A 24,819-nucleotide genomic window follows, 5' to 3' on the forward strand; every position below is an offset into this window, starting at 1 on the left:
TTCATCAACAATCAATGTTCTTCGTATATTGGCCAAGAGTTTTTTGCCCACCAACCAGCATCGAGATACGAGGTCACCTTGACGCTGGTTGGTGGGCATCTGCACTGTGTTTTTCCTTGCAGAAGTACAAGTCCCAGCATGATAGCACCTCATGTAATTAGGGTGTGCATACTAAGACCCATCTCTCATAATATACAAATTAGGCAGAAATTAAATTTTTTGTAATAATACCATGGAACAGATCTATAAGGACATTGTCAGGTCAGGTGTTTTTCGGTTTTAGTTTGCGCTTGTGCGCATTGTACAGTATTTGTCATACAATGCTTATACAATATTTTCCACGTATTTCTCATGAGAAATAAAAAAATAATAATTGGAACTAAGAAAAATATACTGTATGCTCATTTGGATCGCTGCAAATACCAAGTCTGACAAGTAGGGATGATGAAAATTCATCCGTCTCCTGAAATTGGTTGAAACAAAATCAACACCTTCAGTCGCTGAAAAACACATTATAGCAAGTGCTAGTTTCCTGGACGAGAGTTCGCGTTTTACTGGCAGGATGTCTGAAACAATTGATTTTTTTCTTTTCTTTTGAAACTTAGATTCACAGAAATTAAAGATTCATCGGGGAAACTTGACCTTAACCTGCTTTCCCCATCTAAGAAGGACTATTGGGCCATGCTAGCGTACAACCGTTCCAAGCTGTGCAATGTTCTCTTCTCCAAGGAGCTGAACCGACGCCTCTCTCCCCATGGGGTGACATCCAACTCGCTGCATCCAGGAAACATGATGTATTCCTCCCTTCATCGGAACTGGTGGGGGTACACGTTACTGTTTGCTTTGGTTCGACCCTTTACAAAGTCCATGGTGAGTGAACCTCAATACATATTATTAGCTTTACTGGCTTAAGATAAAAGTGCATTTAAAATCCAGATGGACGGCTTTAAATCAACCGCTCTGCCTTTGATACCTGGGAGCCTTATTTCAGTTGTTTATATGGGGCTCCGTAATCGGGGAACTTTGGTCCAGCTCTGAGTTCCCCTGCAGTCGAGATTTTTCTTGTTGTGATAATTACTCGATGATGTGCAATACATTCGTCTGCGGAGTGGAGACAAGAGAAACGTGATACAGTAAAAATCATGGGATTCTGGCTTTTAACAATAACGAGGGTAGAAAAAAAAATGGAATGAACTGTAAAACATATCAGATATTTGGCTGAAGTTTTTTTTTTTCTTTTGCTAAATTATTTTGTGCCCCAGGAAATTTCCGCGAAGAAAAAAAAAAAGTTTGGTGACCACTGCACCTCTACAGTCCATAATGTGAAAAGTGTGTGTGTATGTTTTTTTTTTCTGCAGCTCTGTAGACTAGCGCTGCGCTGTGTTATAAGAGAGACTGATGGGCTACTGTTTTTGGCCAGCAGTACCCTTTTATTATCCCTATGGATTACGTTCGCATTTGGTGTTACAATGCTCTTTTGAGGGATGAGGTTAATGTGGATTACAGAGTTGTTTTGTGTTCTGTGGGATTCTGGGATGTGAAGGAGGTGGGCGCACGTCTTCAGCGCGTCTTGGCATTTGTACTCGGTGGCTGTGGATATTCTGCAGAGCAGTCCTATAAAATGTATCCACAATAATGAAAGAATAACATGATATTTGTGTGGGGCAGGGTCGTTGGGTTGACACCGTAGATCGACACCTATAAAAATTTGACATGGCTTAGGTTGACATGGATTTTAGGTCAACAGAGACTTTAGGTCGATATGCCAAAGGTTCACATTAAAAAGGTCAATGTGGTTTTTAAAATATTTTTTTTCTTTAAAAGAGGGTTTTTTATACCTTACCATCCACTAGGGAATGTGTAGCACGGCACTGTGCTCGAAGCATGGCAAGCGATGAGCCACACTTATACGGTGTCCATGACTAAGTTGGTTGACATAGACACCCAAATAAATGTCACCATATGGACCTTTGGCATGTTCACCTATAGTCCATGTCGACCTAAGCCATGTCATCTTTATTAGGTGTCGACCTACCATACTCAAATGTGTACCATATGAACAGAAGCCTGCATTACACTGATCACCATCTTTCATTTGTATAATCCATGCAAATTATATGCGGGTGGTGCCATGTAAGAATGGGCGGCATTTTGAGAGTTTGATTGCTCCTACAGGACTGTAGCGGAATGCTCCCCATTCACTTCATCCTGTAACTATGGGAGACATCCAACGGGATAAACACTAGCGCCCTTTTTTATTTTTATGCCAGACTATTTTTAAGTAAAGAAATGTGTACTGTCCTGTGGAGAAAGGTTGCGTCTGTATTGACTGCCTAGGAAAGCAGTAGGCAATACTGCAGCATGTTACACGTGGTTGGATTCTTAACAATTTTACATTGCAGCTGATCAACAATTTGGATTCTACAAAGGATTTTTAAAGTAAGTATACAATGACAGGGGAGTAGTTAACGGGGTGTAAAAAGGGGGACCCTCCCCTTCTAGGATTTTGAAAATGTTAGCCCATTGTTTGAAAAATCCAATTGTTGCCAGAATTGAGTTAAAAACAAAACTTTAATATTTTCTATTTTAAAACCAGCTAATTGCATAATGTTGTATGGAAATCTGAAGAATGTTATATGTGTTGGAAAGTTACCGTTAAGAAAATGTCAAATATATACTTCTGCTGGCAAAAATGAGATGTCAGTTGTTCTATCTGTGTACAGGTGGATGCACCGATGATTATTACTCCACCACCTAGAGAAAGAAGATGTAATTTTCATAACCCAAATTATTTTCCCCTTGGTAGTGTGCGAAATACACTGTGATTGCATATACACTGATTGTAGTTTGTTGAGTATTCAATAGAGGATGACGATTTTGTTCCTGGGGGGGAAAAAAACACATCTGGCTCAGTTCAGAAAAAAAGTAGGGATAAAGACAGGCTAACCGTCAATGGTTTTAATCATCAAATGGTTCAACCGGGTGTGGTACAGGGGTCCGACAGTCGGGATCCCGACAGTCATTAGGCCGACGGCGGGATCCCGACTGGCCGGACTCAGACAGCATGGTGAGCGCAACTAAGCCCCTTGCGGGCACGGTGGCTTGCTACGCCAGCCACCTATTCTATTCTCCCTCTATGGGGGTCGTGGATTCCCACGAGGGAAAATAGCAGGTGGCCGTCGGGAACCCGGCTGTCTGTGTTTTGACAGTCGTGATCCTGACGTCGGGTAAATGCCTGTCGGGACCCCGTCCAGCACCCGGTTCAACCATTGATGCAACAGTCACTAAAAAACAGGTTATAAAACAAAATGGTGCTCATATCGGTTGGACTGTCAATGATTACTTACCATCCATGGGTGATGGCCATCTCTAAAATAAACTAGATACAAGAGGGGAAACGTCCATAATTGTGCAAGCTCTTGTTAAACTCATTACTGCTCTTTAACACGCATACAATAAGTAAGCTAAAAAAACGTTTAGCATTATTTAAATAATAGGGATTGTTTATAGTAATCTTCTAGCAGAAGGATAACGCCATTTCTCTATGTGTTCTCGTTACCCTTACTATGTTACCAGTTCCTTCAGGCTCCTATTTAAAACCTGGAACACCTCTCATTGTGAAATGTAATGCCCCCTTTTCCACTGACGCAGTAACCCTGATTATTGTCAGGTCTGCCTGGGTCCGGGCTTGGTGGAACAGTGTCCTTGAATAATAACCCGGGTCCAGTGACCTATCGAGAGCCAGCTCACCGGCACTTGTACTGTAGGCGTTATCAACAAGCATCGGCAAAGGGAAGACCCACCACTAACTTGGGTCCAAACCTCTGGTGTGAATATGGGTTTAAGCCACTGTGACACTGCTTGTAGGATTTATGTGTAAAAAGGTGTAAAAAATAATTGGATTGCATCATGGTTAGTGATGGAGTCAATGTAAAAAGTGTCTGATGCTACTAGAGATTTATTGTTATTTATTTTCCATGTTCCCCGTTTGTTCATCACGATGTCTAGACCAGGCAACCCAACCTCGGTCCTCAAAGTACACTAAAGCTGGGTGCACGCTAGTAGATATCTCTGCTGATCAATTGATCAATTGACCTTTTCATACCCCCACTATCCACGTCGGCGTGGAGTTGAGAATAGAATAGTGTGGCGAGCCACCGAGCCCGAAGCGTGGCGAGGGAATGCGGATACCTTCACAGGTAAACGCGTCCCTTCGCTGCGCTCGCCACGCTTCGGGCTCGGTGGCTCGCTGCGCTCGCCACACTATTCTATTCTCAACTCCACGCTGACGTGGATAGTGGGGGTATGAAAAGGTCGGAGGAAGCGTACCGCCGCTCCTCGTGGGCTCGCTGCGCTCGCCACGCTTCGGGTTCACGTTGATCGTGGGGTGGCGTAAACTAATTTTGGGGGGCCATTTCACTGTTCAGGGGTGTTTTTGTGGGGTTCTGGCCCATTTACCATTGTTCCCTATGATGATTTGGGTAAATTGAGGCATTTAACATTGTTCCCTATGGGAAATCCTGACAAGGGGGGGACATGGATCGCCACGCAGCGGGCCCGGTGCCTCGCTTCGCTTTGCACGCTAATTTGTTTTGGCGGTCGGGATTCCGGCGTCGGGATTTTGACCGCCGGGATTCAGACCGCGGGGAAATTGACTGCATCCCGTCATGATATATCTGTGTATGATGCCATTCACCGATATATTAATAGTACACACTGGTCTAGATGCACTTATGAAATTCATCACCTTCACCCCCCATTCTCCCCCCAAAAAAGAAATACTTCTATTACACCCTTGCCCCATCGTCAGCAGAGATTGTACTTATTGTTGGATTCTCAAATAAAAACTTTTCATATCATTTTTGCTACGCCCATCTATTCACTAATGTCTAAGCCACTTTACAGCAGTGATCTAGAACAGTCGTGAAGCTCTTGTACTAATATCGCACGCTCGCTGCAGCCTCTAGGAGAACCAAATATTGTCTTTGGCTGCGTTGGGAGTTGAAAGAATATCAAGTTTTAGGGGGCAACAAGCGCTTAGCAGATGTTACAACGAACTAAAAATTAATAAAAAGGGAAGAAAAAAAATCCTCCTTTCTAACATTTGAAAGTGGGTCAGGTTTGTTGAAGTTCTGAGACTATTGGGTTACGTTTCCTGTTTCTGTGCGAAGCCAGCCATTGTGCAAGAACTTTAACAGATGTGCAATTCCCCCTTTTTAATAGATGGGAATAAAAACCCTGGTTCTGTAGCGGAGTTATAAATTACAGTGAGAAAGCTCAAGCTGTCACTGTGTTAACCTTAACTCGCCGGAGCAGCGTGATCCTGCCCTCGAATAACCTGATGGCGAAAGATTTATAACTTGAAAAATGTAACAGATTTGGGAGAGGATGGAGATGTGTTGACTCCTGCCTCGGACAGACAGAGATGAACGTTTAGGATTCTGTGCAGGGAAAACATTTTGCTAAGATACATTCCAATTCCTGTGGGGTTGATCCTATAAATTGGCTCAGTGTCTACGTTATACAAGCCGTCTTACAGGCCCGATCCCTGTACATAGGATGACACGGGAGTTGCAGATGGTTTCTACGCTGGGGTTTATTTAATGAGTGCGCTTTGTTTGTGTGTTTTATGCATCGCTTAACAAATGAAAATTTGCATCTGGATGTAACCAGTGATTAGTGTTAGGTTACAGACAAGTATTTATGTATCCAGTGACGCCGAGAGGTGTGTGGGGGCGTGTACTAATTACCTGGGCCCGGGGAATGCTGCCCTCCAATACCGAGTATACCTATACTTAAGGCCGGCGCATTCTTACCACTGATAAGGTGGTGCCCGGGCATTACCCACTGATCAGGCGGTTGGTGTCCGCACATTAAAAGCATAGAGTCAGGCAATGTACCAGAGTCTATTGCACATGCACCATTGCCCAATTTTCACAGAAGAAGGCGCTTGCTGAGGAGATAGTAAGGTAGGCCAGAGCCATCCCCCGCGCCCCCGTAGCAAACAGAAGCGGCCCTGTAATTTGTACATTTTTTAAGGGACATGATGGGCTACCCCAAGGCTTGTCCCACAATGTGTAGATGCCGTACGCAACAGTGACAGTGCTTCCCCCGACGTACTCTGGACAGCGGTACAGTCAACAAAAAAGCGGCACTGTCCCTCCCAAAGTGGTACAGTTGGTATATATGTAGCTAGGGTAATGCTAATAATGTATTGTCCGCTTTCATTTGTATCCTATAGGAAAGGGGGCGTGGCCTACACTTGATGCGCTGCCACGAGGCCACGCCCCGTTATTCGATGCAGTGGGGGCATGCCCAGCAGCTCTGTGAGCTGCTGGCCAGCCCCTCTGCCTGCAAGAATAGATGCTGCGCACAGCGTCTATTCACAGACGACAGGGGGGACTCCCAACTGCCCCCCCCCCCACCGCGGGACACTGCCGGCGGCGGGAGTGACGCGGGAATGTCCCAAAATACTGGGACGTTCCCGCAATAAGCGGGAAAGTTGGAAGGTATGGAATAGTGCCCGTAGCATGCAAGCGTAGCGGTACTCTTTGACTTTGTCCATGTCGGCATGAAAAGTGAAAACCCTATGTTGACATTTTGACTCTCGACCTAGCCATTGTCGACCTTCCAACCCTGTCGACCTTAGGCATGTCGACATGTATCATGTGTCGACCTAAGCCATGTCGACCTTCAGCGGTCGAAAAAATGCATATCTGACTTCATATTGGATGACATAATACCCCATACCCATGTTGACGAATGGGAGGTAATCCCTTTCCCCTGTCTGTAATAAGTGTCCGATGCAGAAGGCCACACAGTACTTGTGCACGTTTATCCCATATCGTTTCATTTTGCAGCAGAGCAGAATAAAGGTACAGAACTGAATTGCAGGAATATATTTAGATTAAGCCTGACCTGTATATTATCGTATGTGCATTTTCTTGGCCATATTTCTCCTTTTAGTGTATTTGTTGTTTATATGGAGCTTTTTAAACCAAATATCAGACAACCTCTAACGACGCGCTTCTTTCCTCCAGACATACTCATACAAATTTTATGTTATTTACCCCCGTAAGAAGAGAATAAAATACTCTTGGTACATTTCATCTTATTTTATGATTGGTGCGTTTGCTCTTCTGCAGTCACTAAACGATTCACTTGATGTGTTTCGGCTGACGGAACCTGTGCTAGAAGTTTCCTGTGGCATATGCATATACATTATACATTATTCCTTCATGTCTTACAGAAGTATGGCTTCTTACAGATGGAAGTAATAGGTTCAATCATAGTTGCCGGTACTTGTGAGTTATCTGGGCGCCCGATTTCTAAATCGGGTCGGATCGGGCACATCGCATCGCATGGGACCATCGGATGCGATGCGATGCGATGCGATGACCCGATTTTTCCATAGGAATCAATGTTAAAATGGACTGAGTCCATTTTAACATGGAATTCAATGGGAAAAAGGGGTCCTTTTCATACCCCTACTATCCAAGTGGGCATGGAGTTGGATATAAACCTGTGGCGAGCGTAGCGAGCCACCGAGCCCGAAGCGTGGCGAGCGTACGCGGAATACCGTCCCCTCGCGGGGCTCGCTTCGCTCGCCACGCTTCGGGCTCGGTGGCTCGCTACGCTCGCCACAGGTTTATATCCAACTCCATGCCCACTTGGATAGTAGGGGTATGAAAAGGACCCCTTTTTCCCATTGAATTCCATGTTAAAATGGACTCAGTCCATTTTAACATTGATTCCTATGGAAAAATCGGGTCATCGCATCCGATGGTCGCATGCGATGCGATGCGATATCGCATCGCATCGCATCTGATTGTATGCCTTAACTTAAGGCATACAATCAAAAAATCGGGCGCCCAGATAACTCACAAGTACCTAGTTGCCTATTTTAAGTGTCTCGGAGACGTTCTGCAAATTTTCCATGGGGCTGGGGCGGGACTTGTCATCATGAAGCCCCGTCCCCTTTTCTGTAAGTGCTGTGATTCGCAGCTCTTCAGGAAGGGGGAAGGAACTAAATGATGCGATTTGCTGCATTTTCTTCCCTCCTGAGAGAGCCACGAATGGCGTGCAAACACGCGGAGGACCGATTGAATCAGAATACCCTCCCATTGTGCGTGTTACGACCTAAAATGAAATGTACATAGGTTCTAAGGTTAATTGGATTATTGTATTTCCGTAGGGCCGATAGCATGAAATCTTGTTGTTTGCATTAGATAACATACGTGCTTAGTTGGAAAGATCATATGAGGTTGACGAAAAGGAAATATTTTATTTTCCAATAGCTTTACTATAATAAATGATTGTTCCAATAAAAATATGACTTTACTGTAATTCACATTTATTTTGTTCTCGATAGTACATAAAACAAGAGTACTTGGCAGAAGAATAGATCTGTTTTTGCCATACGAATCATTAAGGATAATGTCTGAAGGCTTCTTTTCTCGAGTCTCTGGAGGGAAGCAGCGGGCGGGTGGGTTTAGCGTCCTTAGGTCTGACCCGGGGAAATGAACGGTTCAGAAAACAGAACTATCCAGGGGGTTTCCTCTGTTGTAAATTTTCTTAGGCCTATAAAAATTATATTAATAACATGACATCTATCTCAAAAATATAGATAATTTGTAGCCATTGCTCTGCTTTTTTGGTTGGAGTCACCTGGCAAAGAAGGTCATATCTAACACCGGCAGTTGTATATATCCATGTTGGGCCGTTTCTGACTACCAAAGCAGCACCAACCTCACTCCCTCTCCACCGCCATCATTTAGTGATCATTGTGTTCTAGTGATGACCGTTGGTCGGTTCGTACCATTGATCGATAACTTTGGTGTAAAATCCATTTAGAAGGGAACCATCAATGGTCACCCCTACTTTAATGTTTAGGGAATTGTGTGCCAATCAGGGTCAAGGGGTGTTTATTCAAAATTGTCAGGAGGCGATGCTATGCTCTGTGACCCAACACCTAGGTGGGAAATGAACTGGTTCTCTTCCATCGATGGTAAAAGTAGTTATCATTGGTTATAGATCATTGATTATTTTAAATCATCGATGGTCAGTGGCCATTCCTGTTGTGTGTGTGTGTCCACCACCACCACTTAACAAATAAAGAAAAACAAGTCGCAATTAAGACACCATCGGCCTAGCAGAGTTATGCAAGTGAGCATGTTTTTACGCATCCCAGTAAGTGTCACCCCTAGGCATGTGCATAGTGGTAAATCCACCAATATGGGAGTGGGGGTGGGGGGGTTCCACATGATTAAGGGCTTAATTCAATTTCATCTGGTAAAAATGGAGAAAGCCAAGAGATGTCCAGTAGAGGATCATGTGATTGCTTTGCTTTACTTGTCTGTGTATTGGGACCATCCTCTGGTCCGTTGATGGTCGCATTACGGGATTGGGGATAGTAAACATACATAAAAATCCAGGTGGGGATCGCAAAATTGTGACTTTTTAACATGTTTATTATACCAGATCGACGCATCCAGTCAGCAGAAGGGCTGTTTCAGGGGATTGCCCTGGCAGATGTTTGGGTCCCTTTAGGCTGTAAAGAGTAAACTATTATTTTCTTATGGGGCCTTCACTCGGATTTCAAGGCATTCACTAAGCAATCTCACTAGTTCATTTAGAAAATGCCCCTACTTCGCTCCTTGTGTAGGGGCCACAGCGATAGCACGGAGAATGCTGGATAAATCTATAATCGCCTGTGTCCGGGCCAGTGTTCTCACCGGAGAACACTGGCCCACACAGATCATTTAGCACACAACGCTGACACATCGCTATGTTCTGAGCCATCTAGCATAGCTCAGAATGCTCAGCTGTAGGCCCCATTAGTGTGCTCACTTGGGGCCAGATGCACTAAGCTCCAGAAGTGATAAAATGGAGAGTGATAAACAGCCAACCAATCAGCTCCTGCCTGACAGTTTTCAAACACAGTCTGTAACATGACAGGGAGGAGCTGATTGGCTGGCTGTTTATCACTCTCCATTTTGTCACTCTTGAAGTTTAGTGCATCTGGCCCTTGGTGTTTAATAAATATATTACCTTCTCTATGTGCAAGGAATTGAGCAGTAGACTCTACAGTATTTCATTTCTGATAACTATTTAGACAATTTTGAAAAATAGATCACATTGGCTGCCTATGATCGTTTATTTTATCAAAGGGCAATAAAAACAACTTTTCCCTGATGATAAAACTATGAGTTTGAGAAGCACAGACGGGAGGTAGCACGTGGGATGCTTGTGTAAAATGTTGCCATAGGGTTTTTCCAAAGCAAATTACCCAAACGTAAAAGCTCATTTAAACAACTACGTGAGTGCATTGGGGAGGTTTTCCTGTGGGGACCATAGAGTACATACTTGCACTTAGAACCAAATATTTAAAAAATACAAAGTTAAAAATGCGTCAGTGGTATTTCCTGGCAAACCACGGTAATCTCTGTGAGTGCACGATTATGTAGCACAATACAGCCCCCTTTCTACTGGGAAATCATCATGTATTTTAGCTTCATTTAAACTGCGTGTTGATGTTAAAGTGTAAACATTTGAAATAAGGGAACCAGTACCATTCTTATGACCTACGCTCTCAGGAATGACTGGCCTGCTTCACTGTAACTAAACATTTAGAGGGCGTGCAATGTGTGTCTTATGTTCAGGACTATATTCCAGTTGTTGAAGTACTAAAGGTGCCCATACACGTCAGGGCCGGATTATAATGAAGGCACAAGGGGTCAGTGCCCCTGGGCCCCCCTCTAGCTAGGGGCCCCCTGTGGTTGGCATGTATTTTTTAAAACTTTTTTTTTTTTAAGCTAAGGGTTTTGTGCATGAGAGTGGGGTAGTGCTGCAGCTTCACCTATCTGCCAATGTGACAATGATTAATGGTGCTGAGCATTGGGAGCCAAGTGTGCAGTGCATTACTGGGAGTTGACTAAGTCCCATGACACTTTGCACCAGAGGGCAGAGACTGAGACATTTGTGCTGAGCTCTGATTGCTGGAGCTCATTACATGCTTCTCAGGCCCATGGATAACAGCAGCAGCAGCCTAGTCATGGGAGGGTTTTTAATCAGAGGCAGCACTGGGATTGTGAGGTCTCCTACAGAGTAAGGTGCAGAGGGACAAACACAGGCTTTTCATGTGGTATGTATGTATGTATATATATATATATATATATATATATATATGTGTGTGTGTGTATATATATATATATATATATATATATATATATATATATATATATACACACCCCTGCAGTTACCCATTGACCAAGTTTATTCTGCCTTTACTCTGTGTTTTGACAGTGTAATATTCCCCCATGCAGTTTGCGGCAAGTAATGACAAGTGCAAGGGGGCCCCCCTGTTTATAGTACCCCGGGCCCCCCGAAGGCTTAATCTGGCACTGATACATGTGCCGATTCTGGCGGTGCGATGTGTGCGCTCCCGCGGCACCTCATCGCACAGTACAAAAAATATGTGCTGCACATACTTTGTGTACTGTCTTTTTATCGCATTGCATTACATGCACATGGCATGCAATGCGATGTGATGCTATTTTAGCCCAAAACGCACGCCAGAATCGGCACGTGTATGGGCACCTTAAGAGGTGAGTATTGGGAGACGGGAGTCCTGTGATGCATCAATAGAAAGATTTACCTGTACATAAGAGGCTGTGAAGTCTATCGTAGACCATTAGCCTTAGATCCTGTGGAAACGGGACAGTCTGAGCCGGATTAAGCCTTGGGGGTGCCAGAGGGGTGGTGGTGTGGGGGGTATACTACTGTAGGTATATTTATTTATTACCAGTTATTTATATACATATTCCGCAGCGCTTTACAGAGAATATTTAAACATTCACATCAGTCCCTGTCCCAATGGAGCTTACAATCTATATTCCCTACTACATGTACACACACACACAGACATTCTAGGGTTAGTTTTTGTTGGGAGCCAATTAGCCTACCAGTATATTTTTGGATTGTGGGAGGAAACCGGAGTACCCGGAGGAAACCCACGCAAGTACGGGGAGAATATACAAACTCTGCACAGTTAGAGCCATGGTGGGAATCGAGCCCATGACCTCAGTGCTGTGAGGCAGTAATGCTAACCATAACACCATCCGCACTGCCCAATATTAATTCTAAGTGTATTAAATTATGCTAATCTCTGAATATGACCCATTACATTTACAGCTCATGAAACCTGACACTCTTGGGTCTCTGCATGCACTCCATATACTTCTGCTCCCATTCTGATTGCCTTATTCTGTTAGGGACATCTAGTGATGTCAGCGCACTCTGGTCAGTCGTCCTCTGGCAAAGGGGGGCCCGGGGTACAGTATGCTCTGCGTCCCCCCCTTAAACTGGCTATGGAGACAGTGTGCAGCTTTGCCTATTACTCAAGCCACGCAGGTGAAGGTGTTTATCTCCTGTTTTGCCGGCGGTAGTTTTGCCCAGGTGTTGCCGGCGGTTGCTTCCTTTTGCGCTATTTATCATGGACAGTAGCAGGGTTAAGATGGCCACAAATACAGTAGTAGGCCTTTGTCTGCTTTCTCCATCTCCATGTTCACTCTCGCCCTGCCACTGGGGCCATATTTAGTATACAGAACAGACTCATTGGGGGGGGATGCAATTGTTTTTATTGTGCCACCAGTATAGGAGGACTCGAGACAGCAACAATTCAACTGTTCTGCTGTTCGAGCACCCAGCAGCCACGGAGGTCACATTTTTTACTTGAAGCCAACTTCTGTGCGAGAAAATAAGTGTGCAGTTGTTTTGCATCCAAAGCAGGACTTTACGCACCTATACCCTGTCTGTTTGAGTGCAACATACGCGATATGTGCGCACAAACAACAACTGACTTGTGACAATTGTTCGGACGTCTAAACAGTCCTGTTTAGACAGGAAAATGTGACATGCAAAACAATTGGAGTTTTCCCCCATTGACTGCTCCATTTCATGGGGTAATGGCTTGGGGCTCTGCTGGTGGTGGCTTGGCCTATCCTCTTCTCTCTTGGTCCGATCTCTAAATCTTCCAACAGTCTCCTGAAAGATCCGACAAGGGGGAGCTTATTCTGTCCCTAGCCTTGGGGTTTGAGGTCCATCGCTCACATAAGGTGCCCTCCATTGTCATAAGCTTCCCAGACCCGGTCTTCCCTCTGCAGTTAAAAAATTTCAAGGTATGTTCTTAAAAAGCACCTAGAAAATAAGATTCTATACACAATGATACCAAACTTCTCTGACCACCATTTAGAACTGACACAAACAAGAATGCGCAGGACCTGGTGATGATAGCTATATTCCTTTTAACTGATGGAGAGAAATGTGACGTCCGTCAATGTATTGACTGTTGTGAACAAGCAATGATGGTAATAGGTCACCACTTTGCATATTTATAGCTCATGCAGTCTGTATATCCAACACTGCTCTCATATGTCCAGATGAGGTACAAATTAGGCTTCCCAGAGCTTTCCTTGAGCCACATTATTTTAACATTTGCTTCCCAGAACCTTTTTTTTTTTGGCAGGAGCAAGTAATTATGAAGCTGCTCCCAATGTAGTACGATGGGTAAGCATCAAAATAATTTGCTGAGTATTCCCATCCAAGCACCTCATTTAACAGTTGATGGTGTGTATCGAAAATGTTGACAGGAGCCGGTCATGCCTTAATGCATGTTGGATCAGTAGCAATGAATTAGGGGTCCTAGAGGAACGTCCGTTGGTTTATTATATGAAGAGTGGATTTGGCATTTTTATCGGTTGCTCTCCGCTCACAATACCGTCAGTAACAAGTCTCAATTATAACTGCCAAAAGCATATGTTCCACTGGAAAACAACCAATGTACGGCTTAAGTGCAATGCGCAACAGCACACGAGCAAAGTGGTGACAAACGGGGATGGAGTCAAAAATACCGACAATCATTGTCAAAATGCCAACATTCGTTATGCCGACACGGTTGATATGCTGAAAATGTTGAAATTTCAAAGTCGACATTCGTTTTTCGTGATACCTCCCAACAGTCACGATTCCCGCGGAAATGTCCCAGTTTTCGTGGACGTTCCTGCCTCCCGCCCGGGGCCTGCAGTGTCCCGCGGCGGGGGAGGGGCTGTCAGCTGCTGTCAGCTGCTGAGCAGTGGTGAATAAACGCTGCGCGCATGCTCACAGTGTCTATTCCCGCAGCCAGAGGGGCCGAGAGCATGACTAGAGGCTCGCAGAGCCTCTGGGCCATGTCCCCACCGTGTCAAAATGAGGGCGTAACCTCGCAGGGAGACGCAAGTATAGGACACCCCCCTTCCAGGCTAGCCACGCCCCCTATTTTTGGACATGCACTCTACTAAGAGCCTTAATGTTGTGAGGTATGCAAGTCACAGGTTGGTCAGGCCTGATATATACCTTTCTGACAAAGCGATCTTAAAGGAGGCCACTCCGTGATGCTCGGAAGAAGTGCGGGACAGTTGATGTTCTAGCTTCACCCAGCCCCCTGCAATAAAGTTCAAGAATTAGGGGTTGCTCCTATGGGGTCAATCCTTTTAACCCCAAAGGGTGCGAGTTGGCAATAGGGTGCCGTTTTAACGCTGAAAACAGCACCCGAATTAAGCCTAACTTGCACCTTTCATAGGGCCGAATTTGCTGAAAATTGCTCGCACCCCTATGGAGGTGCTAGCACTTTTCAGCGAATGCGGCCCGCCGTAAATTGTGCCCAATGTCGTGATGATTCACAATTCGAGAATCATCTGCACCATTCGGGGTTAATAGGGTCGACCCCTTAGGCTTGTAATTTATACATGGTGAAATGGTGTTTATATACCATCATTTTCCAAAAACAATATGAGTGTCAAAGATGATGGCGCTGTGAATCTGGGTGCATGCAGCCCTCTACATATACTGGAGAGAACACAAACTCCCACACAAATTTGAACAACCAATAATATAGAGCCTTGGTGCAGAGTCCCTGAAAGGATGCAATTAGTAAATTCCCCCAAAAATTTCAGGTGACAGAATTTTAGCCTGATTTATTTTCAGGTCTACACCATAGAACCAATTATAATGAGGTATTTAATAGGGACGTGGGGTGAGGTAAATGTCTTTCCCTGGCTAATACCAAAGCCAGATTTACTCTCAATATATGTGCCCAAGGTTTCATGTGGTCATTATACACAGGAGCAGCAGTATATACAGCTGGAAATTTGGGGAGTTTTTATAAGATATGTGCGGGAAAGGTAGCCAGGTGAGGCACTACCTCACCTGCCATAGACTTTTTACTCCAAAAATTTTGACGATGATTAGAATCATACAAATAAGACATTTTGGTACTCTTTACCTAGCACGGCGCCCACGATTTTGATCGTGGGCATCACAGGTAAAAAAATCACGGGCATTGCGGCCATTGAATGCACTCAAAATCGGGTGCAACGCGACCGACGCGATGCCCGCGATTTCCCATAGGGAACAATGTTAAATGTCTCAATTAACCCGATTTTCCTGTTCAATGCCTCAATTGACCCGATTTTTCCATAGGAAACAGTGTTAAATGGCCCACAGAGGCCAAATAGCCACCCTGAAGTGTGAAATGGCCCCCACAATTGTTAACGCCACCCCACGATCAACGTCAACCCGAAGCGTGGCGAGCGCAGCGAGCCCACGAGGGGCAGCGTTATGCGTCCTACGACCTTTTCATACCCCCACTATCCATGTCGGCGTGGAGTTGAGAATAGAATAGTGTGGCGAGGGGACGCGGATACCTTCACAGGTAAACGCGTCCCTTCGCGGGCTTCACAGGTATCCGCGTCCCCTCGCGGGGCTCGCCACGCTTCGGGCTCGGTGGCTCGCTGCGCTCGCCACACTATTCTATTCTCAACTCCATGCCGACGTGGATAGTGGGGGTATGAAAAGGTCGTAGGACACGTACCGCCGGCGCTCGCCATGCTTCGGGTTGACGTTGATCGTGGGGTGGCGTTAACAATTGTGGGGGCCATTTCACACTTCAGGGTGGCTATTTGGCCTCTGTGGGCCATTTAACATTGTTTCCTATGGAAAAATCGGGTCAATTGAGGCATTGAACAGAAAAATCGGGTCAATTGAGACATTTAACATTGTTCCCTATGGGAAATCGCGTCGGTCGCGTCGCACCCGATTTTTTAGTGCATTCAATGCCCGCGATGGGCGCCGTGCTAAGTAAAGAGTACCGACATTTTTAACATATTCGTTCTATTTCCATATCCTTTATATATTCAAAACTCCAATATATTAGTATGTCAGGAAAGGTTCTGTCTCACCCCACCGCACGCCACTGGTATTTAATATACATAAAGTATAATGAATATATAATCAGCAAAAACAATACAAATCATTTTATTAGATGGATAATCCAGCTAGGTCCCTTCAAGAATGTTTGTGTATATCACCCATTGGGGTAGATGTATTAAGCGTTAACAAGAGATAAATGCAAGGGTGATAAAGAGAGATAAATGCCCAGCCAATCACCTCCTAACTGCCATGTTACATGCTATGTTTGAAAAAATCCAGTAAGGAGCTGATTGGCTGGGCGTTTATCTCTCCTTATCACCCATGCTTTTATCTTTTGTTAAGGCTTAATACATCTGCCCCAATGTTGGTTACCACTATAGTCACACATGAGTCAAGTCCCATAAACACTAGACGAGACAGTAAAAGATATCACTCAAAGGCATTCCTGCAGCAGATAGGGATGTTAGACTTGTGTTGTATAATGGACTCTTTGCCACTTTTTAAAAACCAGTTGATCCAATCAATCCTTCAATCCCGCCCCCACACACGTTCATTTCTTTTTAATCATTTACATTAAAAAAAAAGGCCAGTTTTCCAAGAGAAGCCAAAGTAATCTAACAGAATAAATCATGTTTGTTCAGCTGGATATCTTATTTATTTGAAATACTGGGAGAAATCTCTTCTGACTTGAGAAAAAGGGAAGGGTAAACAGTAAGATTGTCCAAGAAACCTGAGCCGAGAGCTCTGTCCTGAGTACCGTTGCGAAAACCTATTTGTTTCATCCAAGGAAAATATAGTATATCAAATGCTGAAGACTGCACGGTGGCGTCCTAGAGTTTTCACTTTAAAGAAAAAAAAAATTGCTGCAAATAAACCAGTTATTAGAACGTTGAGGTTTTTTTTTTTTTTGCCCCTTACGTTTAATATTTTTGGTCGTGATTTTAGCCAATAAACCAGGCTCTCGAAGAAACAACCTTTTTATGTGATGGTTTGGATATAGAAAAATATCCAAACAGCAATCAGTGGACGGAATATAGAATAAATAATGACTCTTCCAGTGTTCTCTGATAGCCCCAAATAGCAGTGTTCTGCTTTGATAAGTAATCCCAAAAAGCCAACCCCGTGTAAGTAGATCTTATTGATACCCTACTAGTGCAAGTATTTATTTCCCCTCCATGGAGAACCTTGGCATTTTATCATTAGGGCACATTGTACTCTTTCTATTCTGGAGACAAACGGAGAGTTTTACAGCTTCTGATGCCGATCCAATCCAAAATATGAACCGTGTGTTGCAGGGTTTTGTGCCTGTGGAAATTATAGACCTGCTGCCTTTTTTTCCACCTACGCTGCGGGGAAATGAATAGGTTACTAGCCTGCCAGAGTTGGGCAAGAAATTACACAGTCTCTGCGGCATAAACCCACCTTTTGCTAGGAGGTGGGTTTGCAGCGAAGGCTGGAAAACAGCGTTTTGAGTGCACCACAATTTCCATTGCTAAGGAGATGTGTTATTTGGTTATGCTGGTTCAAAGCCCCATTTGTTGCATTTACTCAGATGAACAGTACTTATTATGGTGATCAGGCTTTGGACTCCCTGGTATGTGTGCCTCCTTTGGATACCGGATGTCTTGTGTGCCACACCCCCAATCCTTTATTGGTCACATATGGTTGCCATTTGGGCAGCATAGAAGGTGTAGTGGTTCGCGTTACTGCCTCACAGCACTGATGTCATGGGTTCAATTCCCACCATGGCCCTAACTGTGTGGAGTTTGTATATTTTCCCCCGGGCTGTTTAAGTGGGTTTCCTCCGGGTACTCCGGTTTCCTCCCACAATCAAAAAATACACTGGTAGGTTAATTGGCACCCAGCAAAATGAACCATAGAATGAATGTGTGTGCGTGTTCATGTGGTCAGGACTATAGGGGGTAATTCTAATTGATTCGGTAAGCCGCAATGCCCCTAACCCACCACCCCCGCCCCCATTTATGAAGACACATCCCCTCGCATGTGCCCGCAGCTGGAGAAATCATTTGATTGGTCGGCTGTCACCGAATGATTTCTTCTGCCTTCGCAAATATAAGTTACTGGAGACTGATTTATATTTGCGCCTGCAGGAACAAGGGGGGGGGGGGGATGACCCGATTTTCAGGATCCCTTCAGAGGCCATTCAGCTAGAGATGTCTGCACCAGTTTACAGCCACAACCAGCAGTTTAATTGTTATTCACTGGTCTTTTCCTGCTGTGATCCTGTCTCTGTATCCTGGGCATATGGGACCACCCCTTTCTGACATCAGAGGGTCCAGATCTGGCTGCTGGCCCCTTCTCCTCTTGTCATCCAATAATTATATTTGCTTGATTTTTTTTTTTGTTACCTGTGGGGACCAGTGTGGTTGTTTTTTTTTCATATGGGGACCAATGGGTTTAATTTTTTTATTGTGGAGGTCAGTGTGTTTTTCTCTGTGGGGGGCGGTGTGTCTCGGCAATTTAAAAATCTTGTTTGGTGTGCTGCGAGTTGAGGAAGGTTGGAAGTCGCTGTGCTAAGGGGTAAATTTACTGCGAAAAATTCAAAGTGTTCATGTTGCCCGCATCAGCCAATCAGATTCTACCATTTTTTCTATTGCATCCTAGAAAATGATACACAGAATCTGATTGGTATAAAATCTATCCGTCAACATGGCAGCGGGTGCTGGATTGTGATATGGGCAGGGTTAGTTGGGGCTGTGGGGGGGGGGCAGCGGGCTCTGATAGAATGTCGGATGGTGTATGGCGGTGGATGGAGATTTTATCGCCAGGAGCAGCTCAAATGAGAGCCGCTCCATCTGTATTTCATATAAATTAAATATTTGTTCTTGGCACACAAGGTATTGATTCTACCACCAAAAACAGTATGTACACGTCCACATCCTCTAACCCCTAATTGCATTCTTTCACAGCAGTGCCTTGTCTAAGATTATTTATATCCATCCCGTCTATATGTACCTATAGTGCCATTGTCCGCATTGTCTCTCTAGCAATGACATCCCGCTCTCAGTTTATACAACCAGTGTAATATTTCTCTTCCGAAAAAATAAATAAATTTATAGTCACTGTATTTCTTCCCTTTCTACTGTAAATTTATAAGCTGTGCCATCCAATTCTTCCAGCCTTATTTACGAGAAAGGAACAGGATGCGCGGCGGCCTCATATTTCCATTCCTCCTTTGCATACATGTGGCATCTGACAGCTGTGTGGCAGTAAAGCTTGGCGGTTCGGGGTTGCTTTTAAAGAAATACAGTTGTGAGGATTTTATGTTCTTCCACGCAATCAGGCAACGCCTGCCGTATTCCTGCCCAAGGACCCTCTGCAGACCATTTTCAGCATTTTGCTGCAATTAAACTCCTCTGGTTCTAGCCCACAGGCAATTTAGTGCCTTTTTACATATGCACATTATGAACTTTTGACCAGGAACTGGTAGTCATATATTAGAACGCGGCTTCTGAGCCCCGACTTAACAAGTTCCTCAGAGTATTCGCCGGAGTCAGTTGTGGAAAAGGGTAATTTAAACAACTTGCAGAGAGGCCATTCAGAATCTTACTTATGATCCTAAATATGTATTTTTCCTCTCTGTCTTTCTCCCGGAGCTGGTTGCAGGAGCTCTCTGAGATGTGATTGATCTTTTATTCAACAGCTAACGAGGGCTGTGATTCTATTAGCGCTCTACAAGGCAAGGGAGTAGTGATTTAATGAAGTGTCTAGCGAGCTGGCCTTAGATATATCCTGTTGCGTCTAATTTGCAGTGCCCGTCGCGAGTGCCACGGAGGCTCTGCTTGCTTTTGCCATTAGCCAGGTATTTCCCTAGTAAATTGTTGTAAGGTCAGGTGTAGCTAGCTCGCAGTAGACGCTGCTTCCCCTCCTTAGTGTCTAGAGAAATGACAGGCACGGCTCTGGGTGTTCAGTGGTGCGGAAACACCGGGAGCAGAGGTCTGTCTCCGGTTCCCCCCTTGGCTGATGCCGAAGCAGATGAACTGCCAAGCAGGACTAATAGAGTCATAATTGGCGATTAGGAATAAAACAGGGCAATAACATCTTAATACAAACCGGCGTATATTATACTTACTGTCAGTTGTATTAAAGGTTTCACGGTAGCCTTTTACCAGCTTCGCCCTCCTTATTAATTCACAGTTATGAGGCAATCAGTTTTAATAGTATCTGTACAAACAAACAGCGGCCTGTCAGGCTGGGCTTTTGCTTCGCCGTGTCACTGCTAAGCCCTTGGTGCTTTGCTTTGGCTGTGAAATCAGACAGATGTTTTTAATGGGAGGCATTAAAATATATTTCGCTATGCCTGCAGCCTTGTTAACTCGTTGAGCGCAAAAGGGACCTGCAGCACAGATTATACTGTTTTTTTATATGTATATTAGGTTTGTTCATTGCCTTTATCTTTTACCTTCAGCAGTCATGTCAACTGGTTGCCTACATTTGGGCACTGCACTCCTTTTGCATCTGATCCCCACTAGTAGCATCACTAAGGGGGTGCAGGCCGCACTCTGGTGACGCCAAAATGCCGGCTCCAGTTCAGTGACCGGAGCCAGCACTGCAACCAAAGGACATCCAGTGGACAAACGAGGGTTTGGACCACAAGGCCACGCCCCCTCTGTGAGGCTACCCCATCTTTTTGCAACAGTCACCTGAATCTTTGACAGACGCATCGGCTGAGAGCTGGGATAGTAACTCCCCTGGGGGGAGATTCTCTAAATAAGAAATGCGGTAAAAACCCCGTCATCGTTTTTTTACCGCATTTTGGGATGCTCTAAGCGTTAACCCGGCGGGGGGCATCGACAGAAAAATCTGGCGATGCCCTATAGAAGCCAACGGGCTTCTACCGCATCCCTCCGCCGCCCCGCAACGACCCCCCGCCGCCCCGCATGGACCCCCGCCGCCCCGCATCGCCCCCTCCCCCTCACCTGTGTCCGGGCAGCACAGCGCAGTGCTGCCCGGACCTGTGACCTCCTCCCTGCACTGATCCTCTTCTGGGTGCAGGGAGGAGGAGAGCCCGGCGTAGCAGCAGCGCCGGGTGTGTGAGGGAGGGGGGAGCCGCCGGGACCTGCTGGGACCCGGCGACTCTCACAGCAAAGGACAGCTCTTAACGCAAGAGCTGTCCTTTGCTATAATTATTGCATATGTTACAACTTATGCGATAATTATAATTTCGAAGGGGGGCGGAGATTCTTAGAGAATCTCCCCCATGATCTCCACCCCCAATAGAACAAATTGTGGAGCCTGTGATCATGTCCCACATGTTCCGCCACTGTTGGAATCTAGTGCCGTAGCCAGGGCTGCCGACGGGGGTGCTGTTGGTACAGCTGTACCGGGCTCCCGGCCTCTGGAAGGGCCGGAGTAGCTCATTTTGCCCTCTGCTGTGCTGCCTGCGCTGCGCTCGGTCCTTAAGACTTAGCAGGTCCTGAAGCACAGGCTTCTTCCATGCAGGATGCTGGCGGCCAATTAAAATGCTGCACCGGCTTTTGAGCCAATCAGAGCTTGTGTACTGTTAGCCAATCAGAGTGGCTGCCGGTACACAAGCTCTGATTGGCTCACCAGCCGGTGCTGCCTTTCAATTGGCCACCAGTGTCCTGCATTGAAGAAGCCTTTTACTTTGGGACCTGCTGAGTCAGAAGGTAAGTAAAGGAGGGGGGATGGAAGCACACTGACAGCTCATCTGCTGCGGGCAACTCCACGGTGCCCAGCATGACTGCTTCTGTCCCGGGAAGGTCAGACTACTGCGCAAGCGCAAAAAAAAGGGGGGGGGGCCCGGACTGGAAATCAGTCCCGGGCTCCAAAATTCCTAGTGGCAGCCCTGGCCGTAGCTGTCTCTTAACTGGACTGGGAGTTTTTTTACATTGGAATTACTGCAACAGCTAGCGTGCTTTTTATATTGTCTGCTAGTGTTGTTATGCAGTGGCCTCCCTACCTTGAAGGACAAAAGTGCAGACATAAAAAGTTGACAAAGGGTGTGTGTCTTTGTGTGGTAGGGGTGTGGCCTTCTTTATCAAACCCCCGTTTTAGTTTGTTGCAGATAAAGATAGACACAGGAGCTGGGTACTGCACAAAATGTCCCGTGAGTATATGTATATATTCAGTGCCATCGAGAGGACGGGTGGGTACTTTTTACCCAGGCCCAGGTCTGCTGGAGGGGCACGCGGCCCACTCCCCCCCCCCCCCCCCCCCCCCCTGTTGCCGGGTGCCAGACAGATAGCAGGCTGCCGCCGGGGCCCGGCCAACCTGTCGGCGCCCCTTTATATATCATATGTGTTTCTGTATGCAAAACAACTATTAATATCAGTACTTCTAAAGTTGTACTAATGCATTTAATTTAGGATTTCTGTGCAGCTTAGTGCGCATCACTTGTATAATTTCCCAGTGAAACTGAAGCCCGTATCATTTCCCAGTATTGACACTTTTGTCCTAGCGTCTTCACCGTTGTGTTACTGTCTCCCGATGCACCATTTCATTACGGTTTCTACAATAGAACCCAATTCTAAGCCTTTTACCCCATAGCTCATTGCACAGGGAAATGCAGTAAATGGCTTATTGTATATGAGATGATGCGGATCAGAGCACATCAGAATCAGTAAGCAGCTATACTCCCAACCTGGCAAAGTGCTCTTGGTCCGTTTCCCTTTAGTAAGTACCAAATCCAAAACACAATGTCAAACACACAATCAAGTCAGAGAGCAGCTATAAAACATTGTTTTGACACTTTTGTGGTTGCGTTTCCCCCTTTTAAACCTATTGACCTTTTTTTAAATGGTTTTATGAAAAGGAAGGATGGAATTACAGGTCTTTATTTTTCATGTTCAAATAATAAGTTAATGACAAGTGATATAAGTAGATATCTCGGCAACGGTACCAAGGACACTAATAAGTGGGATATGGTGACCTCTGACCACAAGGGCGCACAGATTACATTTAAAGATAACAGATTTGCATCTTCAATTGATGATGATTCTATATCATCACATACAGCATTCCTACAAACATTTCCAGCTGGGGTTATTAGACAATGGCCTTATACTCCCAAGTCCTATCATACCCCTTTTACACCGAGGCAAAAACCCGGGTCAGCAGTGTAAACGGGTATGCCGGGTCATCAATGGGGGAGCCCGACCTTCCGACAGCAGAATCCTGTGGTCAGTATGGAGGTTGGACGGGTGGCGCACACAACCTCTGCTGCTGTCTGCTGTGCTGTGCAGCAGGCAGCGGATCCGGGGAGGAGGTGCCTGTGTGCAGCATCCATTCATCTTGTGGACGGGGGCTGGGGGGTGCATGGAGGCTGGGGGCAGCCCAGCAGCTTACCTTGGTGCTGGGATTGCCCCCAGCAATGCGATTGGTGGTGCCGGCCTAATTGTCAATTTATATATTGTAGCTGATTGGCTGGTACATTATCTCCTTGCACAAATATTTTTTTTATGGGGATAGACACCACTTCTCCAATTTCATACCTCTTTTGGACGTGCCCATAAAAACGCTGGGAATACCCCTGCAGAGATGCCTGCTTGGGACGGGAGGCTGATGACACATGACGTCAGCGACCGTCCCCTTTTTCGGCCATCTCTGTCCAGTATAAAATTAAGTATAGACTTAATTTTTATCCACAAATGGAGGAAACAAAATAAGTTGGTGGTGTGCGACCATTGAATGGTTTATCCTCCATCAGCCGCATACAAGTGCAGGCGTAAGCATACGCATCCACGCACATGCTAGTGAGAAGATTCGGGGGGTCGGGTGTTCGGTGGGGCAGCGTTTACCTGCGAACAGGTCTATATCACCATTACAGGTTGCAATACATTTGTAGATTCTTTCCCTTTACCAGGCACAATGATTTGAATTGTATCTGACTTTGGAGCCATGCACCTAGAGATGCCAATTCCGGGGCATTTTTTCAGTCCCGGGATTCGAGATAAAAAAATGCTCAATCCCGCGATTCCCGGGGTTGAGTTCATCAATGTTCTGACAAATTTTAATCTCCCCTTGTGTTACTTACCAACAAGCCGGGGGAAGGGGGGGGCGGAGGTTGAGAGGCAGGCACTGCTGTGGGCCGGAGCCAGGCGGAGCGTTGCTGCGGGCAGAGTCAGGCAGCAGTTGTGAGCCAAGCGGAGCAGTACTGCCAGAGCCTGCCGGAGCGATATGGAGCCAGGTAGAACGGTAGTTGTGAGCCGGGCAGTTTTGCGGGTCAGAAACAGCTGGTACAAGTGCAGCGCAGCCTGTGACATCACGTGACGGTGCGCACTGCTACACCACCATTGTCAAGAGCAGCCGGGCAGCATCTGAGCAGGCTTTAGATTTGCGCAATCCCAGGATTCAACTCCAGCCAGTTTTGGGGCTAAACCCCAGGATCCCACCGATCCCGGGATTGGCCAGGCAACATGCACCTTATACATCAGCATAGTTCCAATTACTGTAGTGCAAACAAACATAAAGATATGAAAAATTGTTTGACACAGATTTGCAAGTTAAATAAGCGAGAACAAAATATCCGCCTTCTGTTTGATCACAATATTGGCTAGTTAAACGTATATATTTGTCTGTCCTATTAATAAT

At 45.6% G+C, this 24,819-nt stretch overlaps 1 protein-coding gene and 1 long non-coding RNA gene across 4 annotated transcripts in view; one reads left to right on the plus strand and one right to left on the minus strand.

The window, feature by feature from the left end:
• Positions 1 to 24,819, plus strand: part of WWOX (WW domain containing oxidoreductase) — a 904,953-nt gene that overhangs the window by 298,727 nt on the left and 581,407 nt on the right. For all 3 annotated transcript variants that reach the window (XM_083163618.1, XM_083163619.1, XM_083163617.1), the window contains exon 9: positions 606 to 870. In XM_083163618.1, coding sequence (XP_083019744.1) covers positions 606 to 870 — 265 coding nt within the window. The remainder of the gene's footprint in view (positions 1 to 605; positions 871 to 24,819) is intronic.
• Positions 359 to 20,482, minus strand: LOC146044947 (uncharacterized). Its single transcript, XR_014465352.1, has 3 exons — positions 20,339 to 20,482; positions 14,392 to 14,479; positions 359 to 1,101 (listed from the first exon to the last, which is right to left on the minus strand). It is a non-coding gene; the product is annotated as an uncharacterized LOC146044947 (long non-coding RNA).

Source organism: Crinia signifera, chromosome 11 (genome assembly GCF_055691185.1).
Source record: "Crinia signifera chromosome 11, ASM5569118v1, whole genome shotgun sequence".
Lineage (NCBI taxonomy): Eukaryota > Metazoa > Chordata > Amphibia > Anura > Myobatrachidae > Crinia > Crinia signifera.